General features: G+C 37.3%; 1 protein-coding gene across 1 annotated transcript; it reads right to left on the bottom strand.

Annotated features, from left to right (window-relative positions):
• Nucleotides 1–1,262: 1,262 nt before the first annotated feature.
• Nucleotides 1,263–12,705, bottom strand: Smp_009250 (hypothetical protein; the record flags this gene model as incomplete). Its single annotated transcript, XM_018798494.1, has 6 exons — nt 1,263–1,929; nt 3,884–4,290; nt 6,262–6,660; nt 10,202–10,411; nt 11,924–12,431; nt 12,491–12,705. 6 exons carry the CDS (start codon nt 12,703–12,705, stop codon nt 1,677–1,679), a joined length of 1,992 nt encoding a protein of 663 aa, XP_018653430.1. The 3' UTR covers nt 1,263–1,676.
• Between the last annotated feature and the right edge of the window lie 10,793 nt (nt 12,706–23,498).

Here is a 23,498-nt window from a genome sequence, read left to right as displayed (position 1 = left end):
GGGAGAAATCCAGGGAAAAATATATTTCACAAGCAGCCAAAGGCAGGAACAACAACAACTACAACTCAAGCGTATGTATATAGCATAAAAATGTCCTTGGGAAACGCCACAAAATAGCATATCAAAAGAGACAACAGATCAATGAAATTTAGGGTCCTTCCAAGTGAGAAATACAAACTAAAGGTAAAAATGGATGCCTTTGGCGCGAAAACAGGGAATTCAAATTTTCAAAATAAGATTACAAAAATAAGACGTTGACCAAGTAGGTTCTGAAGATCTAGCGATCTAACATTGATCAGTTCATGATCTTAATCAAAAATAAAAAAGAAGGATTGTCTAGAAGAAAATACTTTGCAACTTTAAAATCATTAAGTTCAATGTACTCGTATCAGTTTGATCAATTAGTAGTCATATTATCATTAAATATATCTATTTAACTCTATTTCATAACGATGATTACATTGAAATGCAAAAGTAAGTTATTACATCTTTATCAGGAGGTTTTGTGGAGATTTTAGTAATTTTTTTTATATCGTTGAGATCATGAATCAATTGAAGCTAGACCACCATAGAAAACCTGGAAGCACTGGAGATTAGGGAATGATGGTAAATCAGTTGATGAGGTCATGAATCTTCATCGACTGAGATGGTTAGGCCACGTGTTACGTATGCCTGAACACCGATTACCACGACGCGCTATGCTGACTAGTGTAGGGGATGGTTGGAAAAGAGTTAGGGGTGGCCAAACCAAAACGTGGCATCAGTGCTTGAAGTCATTAACTTCTAGTCCGAGCCATGTCGGTAGATGCAGACTACTTGGTCGGGGTCCGCATGACTATTGTAACCAATGGTTGGAGACTCTAGGTGACATGGCTCAGAATCTATCACAATGACATAAGTGTATACACTCTCTGACTTCCCTTAAACCTTGAGATTAAAATTGCTTCATATCTGTCTTTCTTCCTGTACTATATCCTTATATACAATCTTTCTTCTATATATTACTAACATTGAAGTAACTCTTTCTATGAATTTGGTGTTCATCTTGTTGTGCTAATGAGGTTATGGCAACTTGGACTGATGCATATATGTGCCTGGTCCTACGTTGTAGCTGACTGACTGACTGGAAGCACTAGACAGCCGTTTCGTCCTACATCTTTCTTAAAATAAAAAAATTTAATCAACAAACATACCCTGTAAAACGTACATCATCATTCTATGTTGAAATAGAAAAGAAACAAAACAAAACAAAACACAAAGTTATGTAAACCAATTACCATAGATATATATTGAAATGATATCATGATTACAATTAGAAACCATAGGAACTAATGATTGTCACTTCTGATCCATCGTTTCACCCCCCCCCATTCCTCATGTTGTTCAAATGAATTCAGATAAAATCAGATTAAATTATTAATAATCTTAAACTAAATAAATTTATGATTGAAAAAGTAAAGAGTCAAAGAAAATCAAGCATAGTTTTAGGGATCAAATGAGTATGGGTGAATGAGTGAGTGAGAAGCATTAGCACATAATAGGACTCTATTTATTATCCATACACAATGGAACAGAAGGAGACAGAAAGAACGAGAGAGAGAGAGAGAGAGTTGGCAAAGAAACAATTCCTGTTAAAAATTCATATGGACACGAAGAGACTATACTATTCTATTGAATTAAATTAACCAATGAGCATATGTGGATAATGGTTTTTGTGTTAACAATGTAGATTTTTTAGATGATAAAAATATTTTCTCATTGAATTCTTTAGATTTACAATCACTGATATCAATTGATGGTGATAGAAGAATAGGACGATTAGATAATGTATCTGGTTCATCTAGTTCTCCTACTCCACCACGTCCCTTTCCATCAATTTCCATATCGATATCAGAAAAGTTTGTTTGAGGTGCTGATGATGTTAAACAACTATAACAATATGCAAAGGAAAAAAAGACAAACAAATAGAGGTTCAATAAACATAAATAGAATATGTGTGTCCGTGTGTCGAGAAAAACATGAATACATCATCATAGAGATAACAACTAGTTACGGGCATATGAATCAATTACACGGACATATCAGTCAGGTACTATCAACTATACACAATCGTGTGCAAATCTGTATCAGCACGACTTATCATATTACGTTCAAACGAGCTCCCAAATGCCCTAGTACGGCCGAGAGTGGGGAGAGTCCGCTCTCCCTCTCGAAATGCTCTCACATGGCCACGCGAATATATAGCCTATGCCAGGCAAGTACTACTCACTCCCTTCTTATACCAGGGGTGTTGTTTACGAAATTGAGAGGATGAAAAGCGAATGTCCGGTGCTTTAACCAGGTTGGTGGACACGGAGGGTCCACATAGGGGAGTTGGAAAACCCTCATTCCAAACCAATGGTGCACATGGGCTCCAGTATCCTGATGAAACGAACGGCGTATGAACCTATTGTTGGTGACCGGCTACCATGTGACTGCATCTCCTCACGATGCTTCACTGCCTTATGGATCAGATCTTTAGATCAAAGGCTCCGGGTGTGGCCCCTTAAGAAAACCACCTGCTTCAGTTTGCGCACCTGGGCAGTATCACAGCCTTCACACAAATCCAATGAGATTTGTGTGGCGCATATATATCTGGTGCCCCTTTGTACCAATATTAATGTGTTTAAATAAATAAGTGGTAGTAAATTCTACACAGTTCGAGATAAAAATTGCTTAAAAACCAAGCAGAGGTATCTTCCCAAAACTATTTAGGTATAGACAACTTTATAGTTCAGTTAATAAGTTTTTAGACTAAAGGTAACAAACTTAAGACTTGAGGGTGGTGGAATATTGCCAACTGTACATGGGACTTGCGTTATAAAGGTATTTACCTCGGACAAGCAGAGTACCCAACGATGCTACCTTCACACATCCGTGATAAGGCCTTTTTGAAGTACGGAGTTAACAGATTAGAAATCAGTCACAAAAAGGTGATGTGTGACAAAATTCAAGTTATATTTTAAATGCTTCCAGGTTGCCAAGACCACCCTTAAACCTGTTTTGTTATCAAGCACCTCAAAAAGAAACATTTCTCTGTAATGTGTTCAACTAAAAACTGCTGAGTTCCCATATCTCAAAAGGGACTAGAGGCATTAGATTAATTTATAAGTAGTTTCAGTCAAGAATTGACATCAGCTGAGGTACCGTTGGAAACAAGGGGACATTAGATACTTTTCTTCTATTGTGGGACTTCCCAACAACCTGCACTCACAATACAGCCAGCGGTTTATATCAAAACTTTCAGATATCACCGATGACAACGAATGACGGGTTATATCATGGACTGATTTAGGTTGGAACTGAATCACTGAAATCCAGCTCCGTGATTTAAAAGTTAGAAACAGTTCACATTATTAAGGGCGACTATCGAAAAGGCGCATATAATTAAAGGTGAGCATTGAAAGGAGAATAACATTTTTAATGGTGTGAAATATGTTCCATTTACCCTTTGCCCTTTGAGCTTCTGGTGAGAAGCTATGAGAAGCAGAGTTCAACCATGTTGAGTGTACTCACACGGAAGACTCTCACGCAATATCATGAACTGACTAAGGTTAGGAAATGTACACCATCGGATTCCAGATCAATGGTCTAAGGGTTAAGCGTTTACGTCCGCGAACAAAAGTCCTAGGTTCGATTCCCAGACGCGGGCCACGGATGCGCATTGCCAAGGAGTCCTATACTAGGACGAAAATAACCGTCAATTGCTTCAAAATTTTCAATGATTATCTAGCTTAGATCAATTCGTGATTTTAGCAATCTCCACAATGCTATACTGACAATCAATTAAGCATAAATACAGAAGAAAACAGTAGAAAAGAAAAAGAGAATATACGACGCTTACTTTTGAGTTACTGGATGAACAGAATCCAATTGTTGCCTTCGATCAGAATAACAACCAACATTGCTATTATACTGTTCTGGCTTATCATTAACAATCCATTGCTTTAAATCACTGTTTGCAATACGATTTAATTCACTTACAATTGAGTTATTATTATTATTATCACATGAATTCATCTCAGTAATGTTTAGTGTATTTGATGAATTACCAATTACCGAAGTTTCATTAGTGATTGATTGTATTGATGCATCAATTGAGTTCCTTTTTTTCATTGATAAAGAACATCCACCACAACATGTCGGTCCACCAGGACCACCTTGACATATTCCAAATTTTGGACAGTATTCTACTAGAGTATCGCTACTTTCAATATTTTTAATTGGATTCATTGTAGTGATTTCATTTGTCTGAAAGATGTAACATGCATTAATAGTGAAATACAGAATAATAATAAACAATTTGTCAGTAAGGTAAGCAAAGATGAATAGTGGCTAGCAGTGGAATACAGTTTGACGCGTGTTTCGTCCTATTTGGGACTCGTCAGCTGGATTTACCTGCCACATCTCAGAGTTGATGTTCACTCTGGAACTCGAACCCAGTACCTTTCGATTCAAACGCCATCGCGTTATCCACTCGGTCACTGAGTCCTGATAGCCACTTGCTTGTGCAATGGGGTGAAGTTTAAGTTCACTTAGTGTTAGTATCTTCCCATCGATGTTTTAGGACTGCAACTGGTCAGTCTCTAATTGGCATATGATGGATATTCAATGTAAGTTTAAATACTCATTAGGTAGGTTTACAACTGCATATATATAGCGAGAGAAATCGGTCTATGACACTGTGGTTCTTCATAAACTGAAGTGGTCGATGGATAAATATTACGTATAGCTAACCGCCGCCTACCTTGAACCTGTTGTGTTAGCTGTCATAAGAATAGATTGGAGAAAAATTATAAGAGATCGAACCAACACATAGGATCAACATATGAAGTTGCTTACTGTTGGTCTGAGCCTTGATAGTTGTTACAATTAATTGATTACCGAACAGGGATTAATGTTATTTATGTCAAGTCACTAATAGTTGTTATAGACTACCTTATTGGGGTCCGCGCGATAAACGTGATCAGCGGTTGGAGAGGTAGTGATATTACTCCAAATCGGTTACAGTACATATGGATGCATTCATTATTTATTTTCGCTTAAGCATTTAGTTTCGATATTTTGTGCATTTTATTCCTCAAATTCATCTCTTCTTTTCTAAATACTCTTCACTATCATTAGTACAACTGCTACTTCGATACTATTCCCATTTATCGTGTTAACCTCATTATGTCGTATTGATGTGGAATGGTAATTTGTACTGATGTACAAATTCTACAACTGGTTCTATTACATCAGATCAACATTGAAGATCAGTGAAAAACACAACATTAGTTAATTATCAGAAGGGGTTTTTTGTGGAGATTAAGTATTTTCATAGTTGAAAGCGTGAGTCAATTGAAGCTAGACCACCATGGGAAACCTGGAAGCAGTAACCAGTGGAGTTTAAACCACGTCTGTCGTGAGATATTACCTCACTGAAGACAATTGGTGAATGGTTGCTCAACTTCGTGGATCAGTTGACGTTAGAAATTAACACCGTTGGATGCCGGCTGGCTCAGTGGTCTATCGATTAAGTGCTCTGGCGCGAGACTGGTAGGTCCTGGGTTCGAATCTCGCGAGTGCGGGATCGTGAATGCGCACTGCTGAGGAGTCCCATAATAGAACGAAACGGCCGTCCAGTACTTCCAGGTTTTCCATGGTGGTCTAGCTTCAATTGACTCACGCTTACAACATTAGTTACTTACTTACTAAATAACCAAACTAGTGTACATTAGGCTCGTACTCACAATTAGTAGGATTGAATCAAATGAAATTATTATTGAGAATAATCTTAAGAATTACACGTATATTAAGTTCAATTAGGTAGAATAACATTTATTAATTATGAAAAAGTAGTATATTTGTAGGTTATATTCATCACAGATTGATTTCAGTTGGGATACCATTGAAAAATAGGGAGCATTGAACAGCTGTTTCATCTTAACACAGGACTCCACGATAGTGCATATCCACGACCCACCCAGGTATCAAACCCAGGACATCTAGACCTTGCAGCAAACGTCCAACTATTGGAACAACTAAGTCGGCGTCTGATACCATTAGGAACAACTGATTCACTCCCGATATTTCTGAACTGCATAAACTATGACTTCTAGTGTTTTCAGATTTTTAATGGCACTCCAACTGAATTCAATCTGAATCGAGTATAACCCATAAAACTTCTTCAAATTAAAGTAGTATGCCTGTTAACCATTGATTTAATACACAACAACTAACTTGTGATGTAGTACTATTCATCTCTTCATTAATAGATTGATTTTGTTCCGTTGACAAGTTGCTACTGTTATTATCCGTCGATTGTGGTGGTGGGGGTGGTGATGATGACGACGACGACGACAGTGATTGTCTTAACCAACGTGATAAATCAATTGGTCCAGAATGAAAAATATGTTCAAGAAATAATGAATTCTTTGTTAAATCATTGATTTTTGACGAATCTATGCAGAGTGTAGACATATTTTTATTGATTGATAAAGTTGTATTCTCTGGTATTAGCCAAGAAGATTTCACTAGACGTGTACTGTATTCACTGGTACTATTACCAACACTGTAACCAACATGACCATCATTATGATTAAGTTTTGTTGATAAACCGGGCATATCTCTTAATTCAGCCTAAATTTTGTAATAAAAGAAATAATTCTGGGTTATTATTTAATTATCAGAAAGGGTTTTTTGTGGAGATTTAGTATTTTCATAGTTGAAAGCATGAGTCATTTGAAGCTAGACTACCAGGGAAAACCTGGAAGTACTGGACGGCCGTTTCGTTCTATTATGGGACTCCTCAGCAGTGCGCACCCACGATCCCGCCTCCCGAGCGAGATTCGAACCCAGGACCTACCAGTCTCGCGCCGGAGCACTTAGTCGATAGACTACTGAGCCGGCTGGCATCCAACGGTGTTAATGTCTAACCTCAACCAATCCATGAAGTCTGAGCAACCGTTCACCAATTTTCTTCAGTAAGTTGATATCTCTACAACAGACTTGGTAGAACTCCACTGGTCTAGCTTCAATTGACTCATGATTTCAACTATGAGAATACTAAATTCTCCACAAAACCCCTTCTGATATACAAAGAATAACAAAAAAAGACGGAACGATAACCGCTAAGGACAAACAAAAGAATAAAACATGCACCCATACATACAAACAAACAAGATAGACAGATAAAAACACAAACTTACCGGATCACAGAATAACCAATCTTTTAAATTGGACATATTTTGAGATGAATTTGTCAATATATCAAAACTTTCCGAAGTAGATTTATCTAAATAAGAATAAATGGTATGTAAATACTTAAGCACAGTGAAAGTGATTAAGTAGTTGGGTTAATTAAAGAAAACTCTAGAAATTTCCGGTCGGAATAATTAAAACTAATTAACTATTGAATACTAACTAATATCATTTTCTAGTTGGAAAGGTTTTGTAGAGATTGGTTCAATGTGTAAGCTGTATTCACCACAAAGTGACCTCAGCCGGAGAACCATCGAAAATTAGAGATCATTGGATAGTTGCTCCGACCTAGTACGAAACTCTTCACCTCACTAGTGACTTCAAAGTGCTCCCCAAGATCTAATGAGAATTCGTGACTGGTAGAGTTCAGACATGTCGAGAGTGAAACAATCGTCATTAGTAGTATTGAATGATCGTTGGACTGTATTGCAAATTGGCTAAAGTTGAAACTGTACCACCGGACGCTGACCCAGTTGTTCCAATGGTTAAACATTTGCTGCTAAACCAAAAATTTACGGGTTCAATTTCAGGCAGGACTGTAGGAGCACATTGCTCAGATTTCCTATATCAGGATGAAACAGCCATCCAGTGCTTCATGATTCCTAATGTTATTTCAATTGAGACCAATCTGTGACGAACATAACGTATAATATCATAAATATGTAGCGCTAGATAATGCCCACATATTCAATATCTTGAAACGCACTTTAATGTTAATTGAGTTGTGGTTGAGTGCTGTTAGAGGTATGAGGGCAGTTATCACTTCCCGGTTGCCCACACCGTGGAAGGGTTCTTCTAGAGTTACCTGAAAAGGAAATTGGGTTAAAAGTGGTCTTAATGACCGCAGTGCCCAAGGGACAACTGCTTGAGGTCGGTCATAGAGTTGTGGTTACTACTGTTATGAGAATAAACTTCTAACAACTGCATCGTTTAATGTAAGATCAAAAAAAATCTAAACACATTGATGAATCCATGTTTAATCAATCAGTTATGATAGACAAACCAAGAATATACCAGAAGTATCTATTTTAAATCCTGTATAGACTCTTTTGTTCCAACTCTCTTGTATCCTGACTTACATTAAGTAGAGTTAAGTGTAATGTAGTGAAAATAATATTAGACAAATAAGAACTTAAAATTTGCGGATAAACTTTATTGATAATGCAACTAACAAACAATCATCTAATATCAATCGAAATTGACTTTAAAACCAAGGTTCATTGTTTTTTACTGCTTTGTTTCAGAGATGATGATGATGACGATATTAGGGTCTGACAATCTTGAATATTAACATTCTAAGCAGTAAATCGAAGATCCCTTTCTAGTTGTCCTCCGTCGTAGGTTCTCCTTTCAGTAGATCCTGTAAAGCTTGGAACCTGTTGTTGAGAGTTATCTTGAATTCGTTGAGCTTGTCAGTATCTCGAAGGAAGGCTGTATTGAACCCTTGTAATGCTGTTTGTCCAGTTATCTAGTGTTTCTTCAGCTTCAGTTTCATCTTGACCACAACCAGGTGGTGATCTGAAGTTATGTCGGCTCCTCTCCTGGTTCTTACATCTTCCATTGTCCTTCTGATTTTTTTGTTGATACAAATATGATCTATCTGGTTCTCTGTGGTGTGGTCTGGTGAGATCCATGTAGCTTTGTGTATGCGTTTGTGTGGAAATATTGTGCCACCTATAACCAATTTGTTGAATGCACATAGATTTGCAAATCTCTGCCCATTTTCATTTCTCTCTCCTAATCTATGTCGTCCAATTATATCTTTATATCCTGTGTTATCCAATCCGACTTTAGCATTTAAATCTCTCATCAGAATGGTGAGGTCCTTTCTTGAGCACTTACCTATGATTGATTGCAGCCTCGAGTAGAACTGATCTTTATCATCGTCGTTGCAATCATTTGTAGGTGCATAACATTGGATAACATTCATTGTGATCCCCTTCTTTGTTTTGAATGATGATTTGATTATCCTGGATCCATGAGATTCCCATCCTACAAGTGCATTTCGTGCTTCTTTGAACGGTATTAGAGCAACTCCCTGAATGTGTGGAGCATTTTCCCCTTCGTGACCTCAGTAAAGCATCTCTCTCGTACCTAGCCTACGTTGTCCAGCTTGTGTCCAATGGGTTTCGCTGATTCTGAGTACTGCCAAGTTGTATCTCCTCATTTCCATTGCTGTTTGACTGGTCTTCCCGGTCTCCCACATTGTTCGGACGTTCCATGTACCTATAAAGAGTGTTGCTCTGGTTGTTAAAAGGGGCATCGACCTCGTGACTTCCGAAAAATCTCTGCTTTCATCATGAGTCGTCATAATTCTTCCTTCAACTCCCAGGGCAGAGTTTAAATGGTTTGAATTATTTTTTTTCTGGTTAGCGTTTTTTAGCGAATTAGTTTTCTACGGGATGGGGTCGCTAACCCCATGCCCAACCCTCCTCCTTTACCCGAGCTTGGGACCGGCAGTAACTCTAGGAGAGCTACAGGCGGAGTTTAGTGATGAGATTATATTGCCCAAATAGAAGTAGATAGAATATGGTTTTGGCTTTGAAAAAACATGTTAATTGGAAACCAATTCCTTTGGCTACTATAAGGCACCTCTCCATTAAGAACACTTCTTATTGCTTATCACTATCAAAACATTACGAGAGGTATTATTTACTCAATAATATTGCTTGATACACAATCGGAGGTAAGATGAAATCCTGAATCCCCCAGATTGAGTAGCTCGTTGGTAAATGTATTATAGACGTAAGGTGATTAGAGTAATAGCTACATTACAATTTGATTGATACGATAACATCGGTCAATACTTATTCAGTGACACACTGAAGAACATTATATCGAATACTAGAACAAAATAGGTCTTAAAACCTAATAGGTGAATTTGGAAAAATCATTACGCCATAATAAACAATTGACGAACTTTTCTTTTAATTAACATACTCGAGTAATTAGAGGGCTTTAAGGTATTATTCAATCCGTATAATTCTCCTTTATGATAAGATGTAGGTTCAACTGTCGGCGGTTGACTATCTCGTAATTCAAGCCAAGTACGAACTAGTGTAGAATCCGGTCGACAACACGGTACACGTGAAATATTGAATTCGAAATTATCTTGTACTGATTCTTTTTCCTACAATAAAAATTGATATGTTGTCACCTTTTAAAGTGTTAACCAAGGTTAAAATTGTAAAAACACGTTCCAACGAGTAATCAGTTTCATGTATGACCAACTCTACAATGAAGTATCACTTATGAAACTTAGCAAGTTCACATCTGTGTAGCGAGTTGAGAGCTTCACTTATTATGTTTCATGGAGACTACCTGGTTGTGGTCGGTGCCACTATCTCAACCGATAGTTGGGGAATTTGGGTGTCACTGTTTAGAACTGGTGACAATGATGTAAATTCAATTCACTCTGTCTTTAGATCTTGATTTTAAACATTACTTTCTACCTTTTGATTCCACGAATTCATTTTTCTTGAATCATATCATCCGCCTGCAGCCCTTCTAGCCCCCAAATGCTCTGGTACGGCCGAGAGTGGTGATGGACCGCCCTCCCTCTCGAAATGCCCTTACACGGTCACGCGTATACAGCCTTTACCACGGAAGTCCTACTCACTGCCTTCTCGTGGTAGGGGTGTTATTTACAAGAGTAAGAGGACGAAAAGCGAATGTCCGGCGCTTTAACCGGGTCGGTGGACACGATGAGTCCATCTAGGGGAGTTGGTGCACATGGGCTCCAGTATCCTGAGGGAACAAACGGTGTATGAACCTATTGTTAGTCATCTGCTACCTTGGGACTGTATCTATTCACGTTGCTCCGCTGCCTTGTGTATCAAACCTTTAGGTAAAAGGCTCCGTGTGTGGCCCCCTAAGAAAACCACCTGCTTCGGTTTGAGCACCTAGGCAGTATCACAGCCCACACACAAATCAAGTGACTTGTGTGGCGCATATGTATTCGGTGCCCTTTTTTTACCAATAATTAAATAAGTCCTTCTAGAGTCACTGTGGGTTCCAAGCTCGGATAAAGGAGGATGGTTGGGCACAGGGTTGACAACCCCACCCCGTAGAAAACAACCTTAATAAAAAAACGTAACCAGATAAACTATTTAAACGATCCCTAATCTTTTATATTACCGCTGATGTTACTAATTTTATCACTAAGATTTGTGCTGATAATTTTATCTCAATGTGCTGATCTAGTATGGAATCTTGAATTGATGCATAATATGTGAGAGGTCTTTATGTTGTTGTTTATAACTCACTTAGACCTTGAATGACATGGCTCAAAATCGTTTACAATGGAGTAGGTGCATCCACTCTTTGTGTTCTCCCAATTTCTAATCTTCTGAATTCTTCATGTCCCTATCCTTTTTCTCTTTCCAAATTTATTTCGCTGGATTATACTCCTTCAATAACATCTTCAAACCCTAATCTTTCACATTACTGCTTATGCTCTAACTACTTTGACCACTATGGGATTTGAATCGACAACTTTATCTCTGTGATAATGTGGTATGGCAACTCGAACTGATGTACGTAAGTACGTACGTACGAAGTTCTACGTTGTGACTGACTGACTTATAACTCACTGAAATCAAGAATGAAAGAAAACTTTAAAAATGTTACAAAACACACTTACAGATAATTTACTCAACCAAAAATAATCATTTTTTAATGCAAAACTCGCTTTATCCTCTTCCTCTTTCATTGTACCCATATTACTTAAAGAATCAGATGAATTTCTTCGTTTACATTTATGTTCTTTTAATGATAACCACTTATTTAGTGTTGGATCATTACATATACATAATGGTTGAACACGATTGAATACAGTAGATGAAAGAGTTGAATTCCCAATTCTTATCTCTTCTTTTTCTTCTTCTTCAAAGAATTGTGGTAAACATATTGAAGGTTTATTTGGATCAGCAAAATGACCAGGATATCTAGATGTAAGTCGACCAAATGTTGAAATCATTTTATTCAATTGCATATTCTCTATATGAAAAGCAATAAATGGTGCTAAATCTGTTGTTAATGTAATTGATTCAGCTCGTTTAACATAATCACTAATCTTTGAATCGATCTCGTTTCTGGTCACACAGGATTGTAGTAAAACATTTCGTAAAGATTCAATTGTTTGTATATTACTATTTGGTCAAAGAAAGAACAATAAGCATTAAGATATAAAATAAGAAATGGAAACAACCTTTCAATGAGTATAGATTTCTCTTTAGCAATATTATGTAATTGAATAAGTAGATTGGATTGTCGTTTACTTAATAATTCTATTAAATTTTTAAAATTTGCTCTTATTTCAAATTCAGCATTTAGAACATTTTGATCAAGTAATGGTTTATAATTAACAAGTCGTTGATAAAGATGATCCAATCGTTCAACAGCATCTTTTATTCTTGATTCCATTTTTAAATTAAGCCTAAAACTAGAAAAAAAACACAAAATGGATAAGTTGAAGGTCTACAAGAATTCATGTTATTTAACATTTCTTAGACCTTTTTTCATAGTTGAAATCATGAGTCCATTGAAGCTAGACCACCATGGAAAACCTGGAAGCACTGGACGGCCGTTTCGTCCTATTATGGGACTCCTCGGCAGTGCGCATCCACGATCCCGCACTCGCGAGATTCGAACCCAGGACCTACCAGTCTCGCGCCAGAGCACTTAACCGATAGACCACTGAGCCGGCCGGCGTTCAACTAGCAAGACTTATCGAGTATGATAAGAATAACAAGAGCAGTAGATGATTTGAAATAACAATAATGCCTATAACAAAAGCATTTAAGAACCTGATTAAAAAAAGAAGTCATTTTACCAGACGTTTCCATCCACTAATCACGATTATCACGCGAAACCTAGCCAAGTAGTCTGAACTTTCTAATGTGGCTTCAGTCAACTATAAGTACGGTGGAACCAGTCCATTTGCTGGAAACCAGTCTTTTAGTAGCACTGGGTGACAATGCAAGGATGTTTAGGATGCGTTTCCCCCCCCCCACTAAATGCTTGGCAGTATAGTACAGCTAACCGACTGACATCAAACATGAATTAGTTATTTATGGCAACTGATGAAAACTAGTTAAAACCCCGATTAACTCTATTTCGCTAGTGCTGGAACCTTTGAGCAAACGACCCAAGTTTAATGGTTGACTTGACATTCAAATTTTTCTGGTAACAAATATAAGAAGCCAATGGTTACTTAACAAATTATATATATATATATATATATATATATATATATATATGACTGAGTCACTGCGTTTCCGATGTACAATTTTACTGACCAATAGTGATCAGTGAATAATAGTCATTCATAATCAACGTACACCCTAGTACAAATATCCGATTACTCAAGTATCAAAACATTAACACGACAGGATTAAAACACTAAGTAGAAAAGACCGAAATAAGGAGACGTCAATGAGAGAATGAACATTGTATGGTGGTGAGACTATAATTGATGGACGACCTTTGAGCGGCCTTGAGAATTTCCAGCTACTTGCTAGTGTCAAATGAGAGTTATATGCCTGTGTGAATAATAAGGATTGTGATTTACAGTTGATGGTTAAAGTTAGGAATTTGATTAAAAGTTTTCATCACGAACTGAGATTAGCTAAAATCCCGAAAGGCTCTTTGACCAATTAGATGAATGAATTTTGCGCCAAAATCGTGCATATATTATAGTCTCGCCAGTAACCTTTTACAGGCAAAACAAAGATATGCCGCACGACGACGAAATATATGCGTGATATGGCAGCACAACTTTATCCTGGAAAAAATTAGGTGTATAAAACCGAGAAAATCTAAGCATTGAAAGTTATTACATGGCAAAAATATAGCAACCGTTATAGCACTTAAGGGAAAATACAGTAACAAACAAGTCCGAGGAAGCGCAGCAAGAATAGAGCGCGCTTCCTAGGATCAACATCCAATTAGCGTACAAATTAGGGTTTGCTGTAACCACAAAAAGAACATCAGAAACTATTGTCACAAACATTTATTGTATGCGAACAAGAAGAAACAGAGGAAAATTTATTGAGAAATAGTAATACTTGCCACATTTCAAATATGCGCCTTGATGACAAAATTAGCTTTTCTTAATACTGTTCTATTAAGCTTCTGTATACGATTATTTTCCATTTAATGAAGTGTTTAAATTTGCAGGTAAAAGTTCTACTGGTATCGATTTCCAAGGGTTGATTATTTGGTGCTAAAATTCTTATCCCACCAGGACTATTCGTCTTCAACTTTAGAACTTACAGTGACATGTATATTCCATAACTTAGTTAACAGTAAAAAACCCACTTTTTTTCTGTATTTGTGTCCTTTTATGTGTAACCACACCTATATTTCATACCTCTGTTCTTCTGGATCGACAGTGAACGGACTTTAATTAATCGGCTAGTTAATACTCATGTTACTGTTAGTATTCAAAAAAGTATATCACCGCTGATTAGTCTTCGCCTTCATTGACCATGGTCTGTGACTGAAAAGTATAATAGCTTTTCCAAATCTTTTTAGACCGCCCCACACTACGTGAAGGCTCATGTCTTGGATTCAATGACGCTATCCGATTTATATTTCGATTCACATTGTCTGTGTCAATCGAGTGAACTCTGTTTGTGGTGGTTATCCCAGAAGCAGTTTTCAAGTAACATGCACCACGTTCTGGACCCTTTCCATGACCTCGTCCACACACTGGGTCCCCAATGTTGAAATTTACCGAGCCCTTTTACTACTCTATTTGGAGAACAGATGTTGCTTTTGTCCCTAAAGTTTTGCGTATATCTTTGTAAATACACATATGTATGTATGTCTTTACGCTTATACAAATAAAGGTGTACTATTGACAGTATGTGACATCCTACTCATTTATCCCTCTTGCTAGCCTTAACTTTAGTAGCTTGAAGAGCTTTGTGAGACCCTAGTATCCTTTCGCATACTTTCTGATGAATCAAATTCATTGGCTCTCCTCTCTCTGGAAGCATTGTTGCTGGTCATTTGATTTTAGCTATGCTGAATGCATGCCATTATCACAACTGTTTTTCCTTCTGAAACTTGAACACCACTGGAAGTTATGACAAAAACTGTTATCAGGTCGTTTGATTGGCAGAGTTGGGTAATAATCTCGAAGGTATTTTGCAACAAGGTCATCATTTGCTATGACCTCTACATCAATGAGAGTTAGACCTAAAGGTACGGAGGTTTCTCTAGTATTTTAGTTGCTGCCATCTTCAGGATCATTTTGTACATATATATGTGTGTATACGTGGAAATGAGAAACTCCACCATATTTGAACGCTATATGACACTAACATGTCATTTCTACTTGATTACTAGGTCCCCTGTCTAATCTATCCATTTTCGTATGTCGTGTTTAATAACTGACGTGGGACAAAGTTGGTTTTGATACCTGTTTTCAGTCTAGCTTCATTCACCGTTTTACTTCCACTAATGGCATTACTTAATCAACAGTGACTTTGTTTTACCTTCCCTTTCATTATGGAGGCTTCCAAATTAGTTCAGAGCTCTTTATTCGGACTAGTCCAGACTGATTGCTTTGAACTTTTTCCTTCTCGACTGGAGTGCTTTGTCCGTTTGTTGGAAACGTCGATTATTTGGCACGAACAGTTAACCTTGACTACTTTTAACGTTTCCTTTACTTATTGTCTTATGCCGACAGACATGAGGAGAATGAACAAAAGTTGGATAGAACTAGAAGGGAAAGCCAAGGATAGAGTGGGTTTGAGAACGCTGGTCGGCGGCACATACTCCATTGGGAGTTTTAGGCGTAAGTTAGCAAATAAGTATTAAAGATGCTACAGGTATTTGGAGTCCGACAATACTTTAACCAGTAATGCCTTCTATAATTGAATCATGCCCACCCAGTGAAATCAAAAGTCAGAAGCGAGGAGGTTCCAGGACCTATTTGGTTAGCTATCAGTATATCGAGAAGTAACTGATCTAAACTGGCTAGCGATTGCAAGAGAAGTTGAGAAAGTCATTCCAACTCGTGATCTGGTGGGAATCCATGACTGAGCGCCTTCAGCTTAGTGAGTCTATTAAAACTAATGAGGTCAGCATCCAATGTCGAACACTTACAGAGCTATTGATTTTGGGGACTTATTTAACGCCACAGTATTTTTGTATATTTTCCCCCCTTTAAGCTTGACTGAGACTTTTATTACTTTTTTGCTAAAACGTTCTGATTCATAACTAGCTCCTTGGCATTTTTGAGTCTTTAACAACTGCTCCGTTTTACTTAATATTTTTTGTGGCGGTCGCCATATCGGACAGCTGTACTTTGGCTGATCCTTTATGGACCGATTGTTTCTGTTCCATGCGGTCGATCTGGAGTGTGTTTTCTGTCTGTCATAATGACGTTTGTTATTGATAGCTGTTGACTACTCACATTTGTAACAATTTGAATTGAGCTGCTTTTTCCAATGAATAGGACAAAAATCAACAGTTTAAAGGATGGATCTCTTTTGATACCGCAGGAAAGATTTTCAGCCCCCTTGAGATACCTCACCGAAAACAGATATGGTACGGATGATTTTGTCCTACACCGTTATTAAAGCCTCAGATATTCCGGAGGGATATAAGATCGAAGCTTCTAAAAGCCCCCAACTTCGCATGTATATATTCTCGACCATCAGCTGTATGTTGCAACGCAACCTTCATAAAGTGCGCCAAGTGTGATATTCACAACATGTTTCTTACGAAATCCATTTACATTCATATCTTATGAAATATCAAACCAGCTGAGTAACTTTCTACAGTGAAAATTGTAACTTCTTTAACAATTTGATCTTGCCTGTAAACCGGCATGCCTCTTGTAACGAACTGTTATTTGAGAATAAATTATTATTAAGAGAAAAACAAATAGACCGTGATCAGCAATAATTGAACAAGAGCAGAGAAGGCTAAGGTCCGGGCCGAATACTCGGAATCAAAAAGGATAGTAAGGACGAGCATTAAAGACGAAAAGCAGAAACTCGTGAGGTAGCGGTAAAAGCTGGAAGATAAGGGAATATTTGCAGAATTATGGTCTCGTTCCTTATTACTGCTGCTGTAATAATAGACCTAAACCTTAAATTGTAGATCTTTCATAATGTGACTGTCTAAACTATGAAATCTCACGCGGAAGTCACACCATCGTCTATTCTGACTCGTCGTATCGTAACAATCGGCAATATAATGTCTGGAGTTTCTGAAGGATCCATTTTTTCTAAAGATAAAACAATATATTTAATATGGGTAAAGACAAGTTACAAAGAATGACCACGTCTGTAAGGCTGAGCTATGCCATCCGAAGGAATTAATAATTCCGCGTTCACCATTGTTGGCTCTCTCCCCGTGTTAAAATATCGAATATCTAGTTCCTCGCTTGTCCCAAGTTCAGCTTTGAGGATTGTGTGATTTGGACCGATACCACTTAATAATAAGGGACTTTATGGTTTTACAAAGAAACTAGCTGTACTATGTAACGGAAGAGTGCGCTGAAAATCCCTCCAAAGCATTTTATTGAATAATACTGCCATCTATTTGTTTCTTCTGTCTTGTATTGTAACCTTTATTCAGTCTCTCTTAACCGCACATATTATGCTTCAGTCTTCCTAGTCTGGGATTTTATTGTATGGTCTTCATCATAATTTCTCTTATTGAGACCCAGCTACTCCTATTGCGTAGTATTCTAGGACACTGCTTCACTCGTCAAGTTCCCAAATCTGAAAACGGTTGAACAAGAACGTAATTACATTCCAAATAAAAAGGTTGGGTGGAAGTAGAAATCACAGTAAAAGAATCTTTAGTATATTTGTAGTTTTTTTATAAGATTCTAGAGTCTTCTCCACGTATCCACTAGCGCTGACTGGAGAAGAAATGGCCAATCAGAGTGTCCTAACACAATCCTGCATAGGACATGCTTTAATCCTATCTATATCCCTCTTACAACCTTGGTTGCGGATTTACACTTTACTGCTTAGTTCTGCTGTCGCACGTTCTTTGACCATTGATAACAAAATCGCATTTGGTCTTACTCAAGGTCACGGTGTGTTTTGGTGTGCGACTGTTAACCTTCGACTGTCCGCTTAGAAAGGGTACTGGAATCCATGCTAATAGATATCTGATCCCATCTTTTTGGAAATATTTTTGTTGATTCTCAGGTATCTAAATCTCATTTATTAACTAGTCCTCTTGTTGCTTAGCATGTCAGTTCGTGCAAGAAAAACCCTTGGCTTCATAGCATAGGTCGTACCGTTCGAGGCATTGCATACTTTTGATATAATTTCTTTTCTTTCCCAATCTGGAACCGTTTAAATTAAGCACAGAGTTTATTTTAATATAATTTAATACCAGTTACTCAAAAATTCGTCACACGCTGTACCGAAAGGTGTAGTTTGACCCAACCGAATAAATGTTGATCCCTCAGTTCTGAGTTCTAACAGAATATCAGGATTTCGGTCGTTAAATAATATATCGTAATCTGGAGCAATTGGTCAAGGAAAAGGAAGGGAAATCAATAACTTAGATTCAATAACAGCGGAACGGGTCAGTAGATAATTTCGGAGAGCCCCTAAACTGACCAACACCACCGAACATACTGGGCATCGAATGAGAACACACAGACTACTCATTAAATGATACATCACAGACAATGGAAGAAATCAAGATGGCCATCAGACAGAACAAGAGTGGAAAAGTAGCAGGACCTGACAACATACCAGCTGAAGCTCTGAGGTCAGACAAGGAGGTACTTACAAAAACGCTCCAGTTTATATTCAGAAAGATGAAGAAGGAAGAAAAGGTGCGGACAGAATGGAAGGGACATTACCTCATCAAGATACCAAAGGAAGTAGATCTTAGTAATTGTGAGGAACATGAAGACTTCGAACTCCTATTACCGTCAGGAGAAGTTTCCTATAGTGTGCGGTCGAACCTGATGAGAAATTCAGTTGACGTCCAAATTATGGAGTAACAAAATCAATTGAGTAAGGATCGATCATGTATCGACCAAATTGAGGCACTACAGAAGATTGTTGAATAATCAGGTGAATGAAACTCATCATCATATATCGAATTCTTTGGCTATGAAATGCATTTGACTGCATGGATAGGAGAACCTTGTGAAATCCGAATCGATTTTATGGTATCCTGATAAGATTTTCACCAACATGAGTAATTTTTACGACAAACATCACTGCAAAGTGATGCATGAAGGATAGCTGACAGGTGTGTTCCAAGTGAAGACTGCCAACAGACAAGACTGCTTAATCTCACTTTTTCTCTTTCTTTTGGTGGTTGATTGGACTGTTAGGGCCTCCATATCTGAGGGGAAGTACGGAATACAATGAACAGGTTGGATGCGACTAGACAATTAGGACTTGACAGATCACTTAGCCCTTCTATCCCATACAGACCAACAAATATAGATGAAGACAACCAGTGTAGCAGCAACCTATTAAGCAGTAGGCCTCAACATACACAAACGAAAAAACAGGACCATCAAATAGAACACGAAGAACAACAACAAAATCACAATTCATGGAGACACTCTGAAAGAGGTAAAAACATTCACGTATCTGGACAGCATCATCGATGAACATGGAGGATCTGATGCAGATGTAAAGGCAAGAATTGGCAAAGTAGGGGCTACAATCCTACAGTTGAACAATGCATGGAACTCAAAACAACTGTTAACCAATATCAAATTCATAATCTTCAATACGAATGTCAAGACAGTCAGTTCTACTGTGTAGAGCTGAAACTCCGAGAACTACCACGACCATCATCAAAAATGTACGATTATTTGTAAACAGTCGTCTACTCAAGAAACTCAATGTCCGTTGACCGGATATCATCAGCAACAGCCTTCTTTGGGAGGGAACAAACCAGCTTCCAGCTGAGGAGGAAATTAGGAAAAAGCGACAGAAGTGGATAGGACATACATTACGGAAATCATCAAACTTCATCACGAGGCAAGATCTTACTTGGAATCGTGAAGGGAAACAGAAAAAAGGAATGCCAAAGAACATACTGAGGTGGGAATTGGAAGCAGATATAAAATAGATGAATAGCAACTGGAGACGACTGAAAAGTATGGTCCAGGACAGGGATGGATGGAGAGTGGTGGTGGGAGGCCTATGCTCCTGCACGAGAGGTAGCAAGCGTAAGTAAGGTAAGCAATGTGAAGAAATAATTTTCTAATTCTCTACGTATTCTGAAGGTTGCCTAGTTAATATCAGTTTGTAATAAAAACTATTCCAATGTAACATTGTATATAATAATAAAAAGGTAATTCACTTCATAAGTAACTCTGGTTTATTCAATGATTATTCATTGGTGAGGAAAAACTAACATCAAGATTGTCAACATACCTGGTTACTAAGCACTGAGAAACATAAAAACCGATGCAGAATGCTCCGTTAAATACAGTTAACAATTTATAAACCAAATAAACAAATTTTGATTAGCTGTTTTGCTTTCCTATTTATATTTTAAAATGAATTCAATCAATCATAAACAAAATTCTTGTATTATCACAAAGGGGTTTTATGAAGAATGTAATAATTTAATAGTTGAATTCATGAGTCGATTAAAGCTAGACCACCATTGGAAACCTAGAAGCACTGAACGGTTGTTTCATCTTAGTATGGGACCCCTCAACAGTACGCATCTACGAAATTTTAAATAAAAATAATTCAATTTCACAGTACTAATTGATGGGAAATAAAATAGTTGGTGGACGGTGGCGCAATTTCATGACTTGTTTGAAATTAGACATGTTATATCGTGTGAGTGTATGCCTTGTTTATATATGACGTGATGATTCCCGCCAATTAGAGAGGAGTAAATTATAGATCAGAGCAATGATACACGGAAATCGTATGAGCAGTCTTTAGCACCTATCAGTCCTGCTTCCCGCCTAGCCTAGCCAGTTAAGTACAGAACACCAATAACAGCCTCTGCAATATGAATCATTATTCTCAAACATACTGAGTTTATATACCAAACAAACTGACCACATCGTACCATAAAATAGAAAATAACATTTGTACAAGTTTCAGCCAAATGTGGCTGTGGAAAGGAGACTAGGGATAACTCAAGAATGGTAAATCATATAATAATAGTCTATAGGTCAAAATAAACCTTATAATAAGAGGGACACGAATATGAATAGTTGAGTTACTTAACAATTATACAATAGGAAATATACATATCATATTGATCCATAAACAGTCTTAGAAGTTACCATTCACAATTCTCTTCGCGATATAACAAGACATTAACACCGTTGAATGGCGGTTGAGTGGTCTAGAGGTTAAACATTCGCGCGCGAGGCAGAAAGTCCTGAGTTCGAGTCCCTTTTGATGAGGGATCGTGGATACGCACTACTGAAGAGTATCATACTAGGACGAAACGACTGTCCAATACTTCCAGGTTTTCCATGTTCGTCTAACTCTAATCGACTCATGAATTCAACTATTAAAAAATTTATATAATATGTATGATACCAAGATTAAACACATAAAGAATATGATGAAATATTATGATTTTTGTACAAAACTAATGATTCCTTTGTATTGTGGTGTGGTCTACTTATATCCATATAAGTAGTATATGAAGATGGTTAGACATAGAATGTATTTTGACAGAAGACCGATAAGGAAAGAACTGAAATGAAGCACAATTGGTAGGAAAACTCATGAACAATGAAATTAGAGAAGATGGATTGATATTTACAGAAGGAACAGTGAAGATTGATACAATTGGTTTTTATTTTGCAAATTAATTGCTGACTGTATGGTTATCAGAATTTAGTGAGATAGTCCGTAATTTGTGTCTAAATACATTCGATTGTGTCCAACCAGTGTTCTGTTCATTACAGTACATGATGACGTCTTGATTTCGAATTCCAAATACAAAACATTCATTTATACTTACCTAGTTCTTTGTGGCTTAAATTGTGTTATTTCCGGGGATTTCGAATTTGTATAATGATTCAATTATTCCTAATCATCATAAATATACTGAATGACTAATAATTAAATAACTGTGCTCGATTATATGATTGGTTGAAATTGAAATGATCAATTCATAAAAAGTTATTTCAAACTGATGAATCATCCTTATTACTCATAATAATAGGATATTTTAATAATTGAATTCATGAATCGATTATAGCTAGACCACCATGGAAAACCTAGAAGCATTAGAAAGCCGTTTCATCCTATTGTGGAACTCCTCAGAAGGACACATTCACGGTTCTGCTAGCGGGATTTGAACCCAGGACCCATCGGCCTCACGCGTGAATGCTTAACATGTAAATCACTGAGTTGAAATCCACCGGTGTTAATGTCTAATTTCAACTAATCCACGAAATTGAGCAACCGTCCACCATTGTCTTCAGTGAGTTACTATCTCACAACAGGCCCGGTTGAACTCCACTGACTACGGCTTCTCACTAGAACTCCAGGAAATACGGTCGCCCAGTGCTTTTAGATTTCTCATGGTGGTCTAGCTTCAATTGACTCATGATCTCAGCTATTAAAATTAATATATATATATATATATATTCATATCTTGACTACGCTGATTAGTTTTTTGCATGTAGCTATGAGAACAAATTAACCAAATAGCAAATGAATTCATCTTGTTATCGCAAAATATTATTATTCATATATTGCTCAATTTCGTGGATTAGTTGAAGTTAAACATTAACACCGTTGAATGATCTAGAGATTAAGCATTCGTGCGCGAGACTGATAGGTCCCGGGTTCGAATCTCGCAAGGCGGGATCGTGGATGCGCACTACTGAGGAGTCCCACAATAGGACGACACGGTCGTCCAGGGCTTTCAGGTTTTCTGTGTTGGTCTAGTTTCAACTGACTCATGAATTCAACCATTAAGTTACTAAAAATCTCTACAAAACCCCTTCTGATAATATTTATATATTGTTGATAATTAGGAATGATCAGTAGTTTTAAAGTTTTAATTCATACTTACTACACAATGACTGTTAAGTCATTCAGAACTAAAGTATAAGTTATCTAATAGGTAAGATCATTTGATTCAAATAGATCAATACTACTTTCGTTCGTTTGACATTCTTTGTAGTTTTCATTATTATTCTGAATAATATCGTCCTAGTATGAAACTCCTCAGCAGTGCATATCCACGATCCATGGTCAAAAGGACTC

The sequence above is a fragment of the Schistosoma mansoni genome, chromosome 6, assembly GCF_000237925.1.
Source record: "Schistosoma mansoni strain Puerto Rico chromosome 6, complete genome".
Taxonomy (NCBI): domain Eukaryota; kingdom Metazoa; phylum Platyhelminthes; class Trematoda; order Strigeidida; family Schistosomatidae; genus Schistosoma; species Schistosoma mansoni.
Note: the sequence above shows the minus strand (reverse complement) of the source record. Positions and strands in the feature narration are given on the sequence as shown.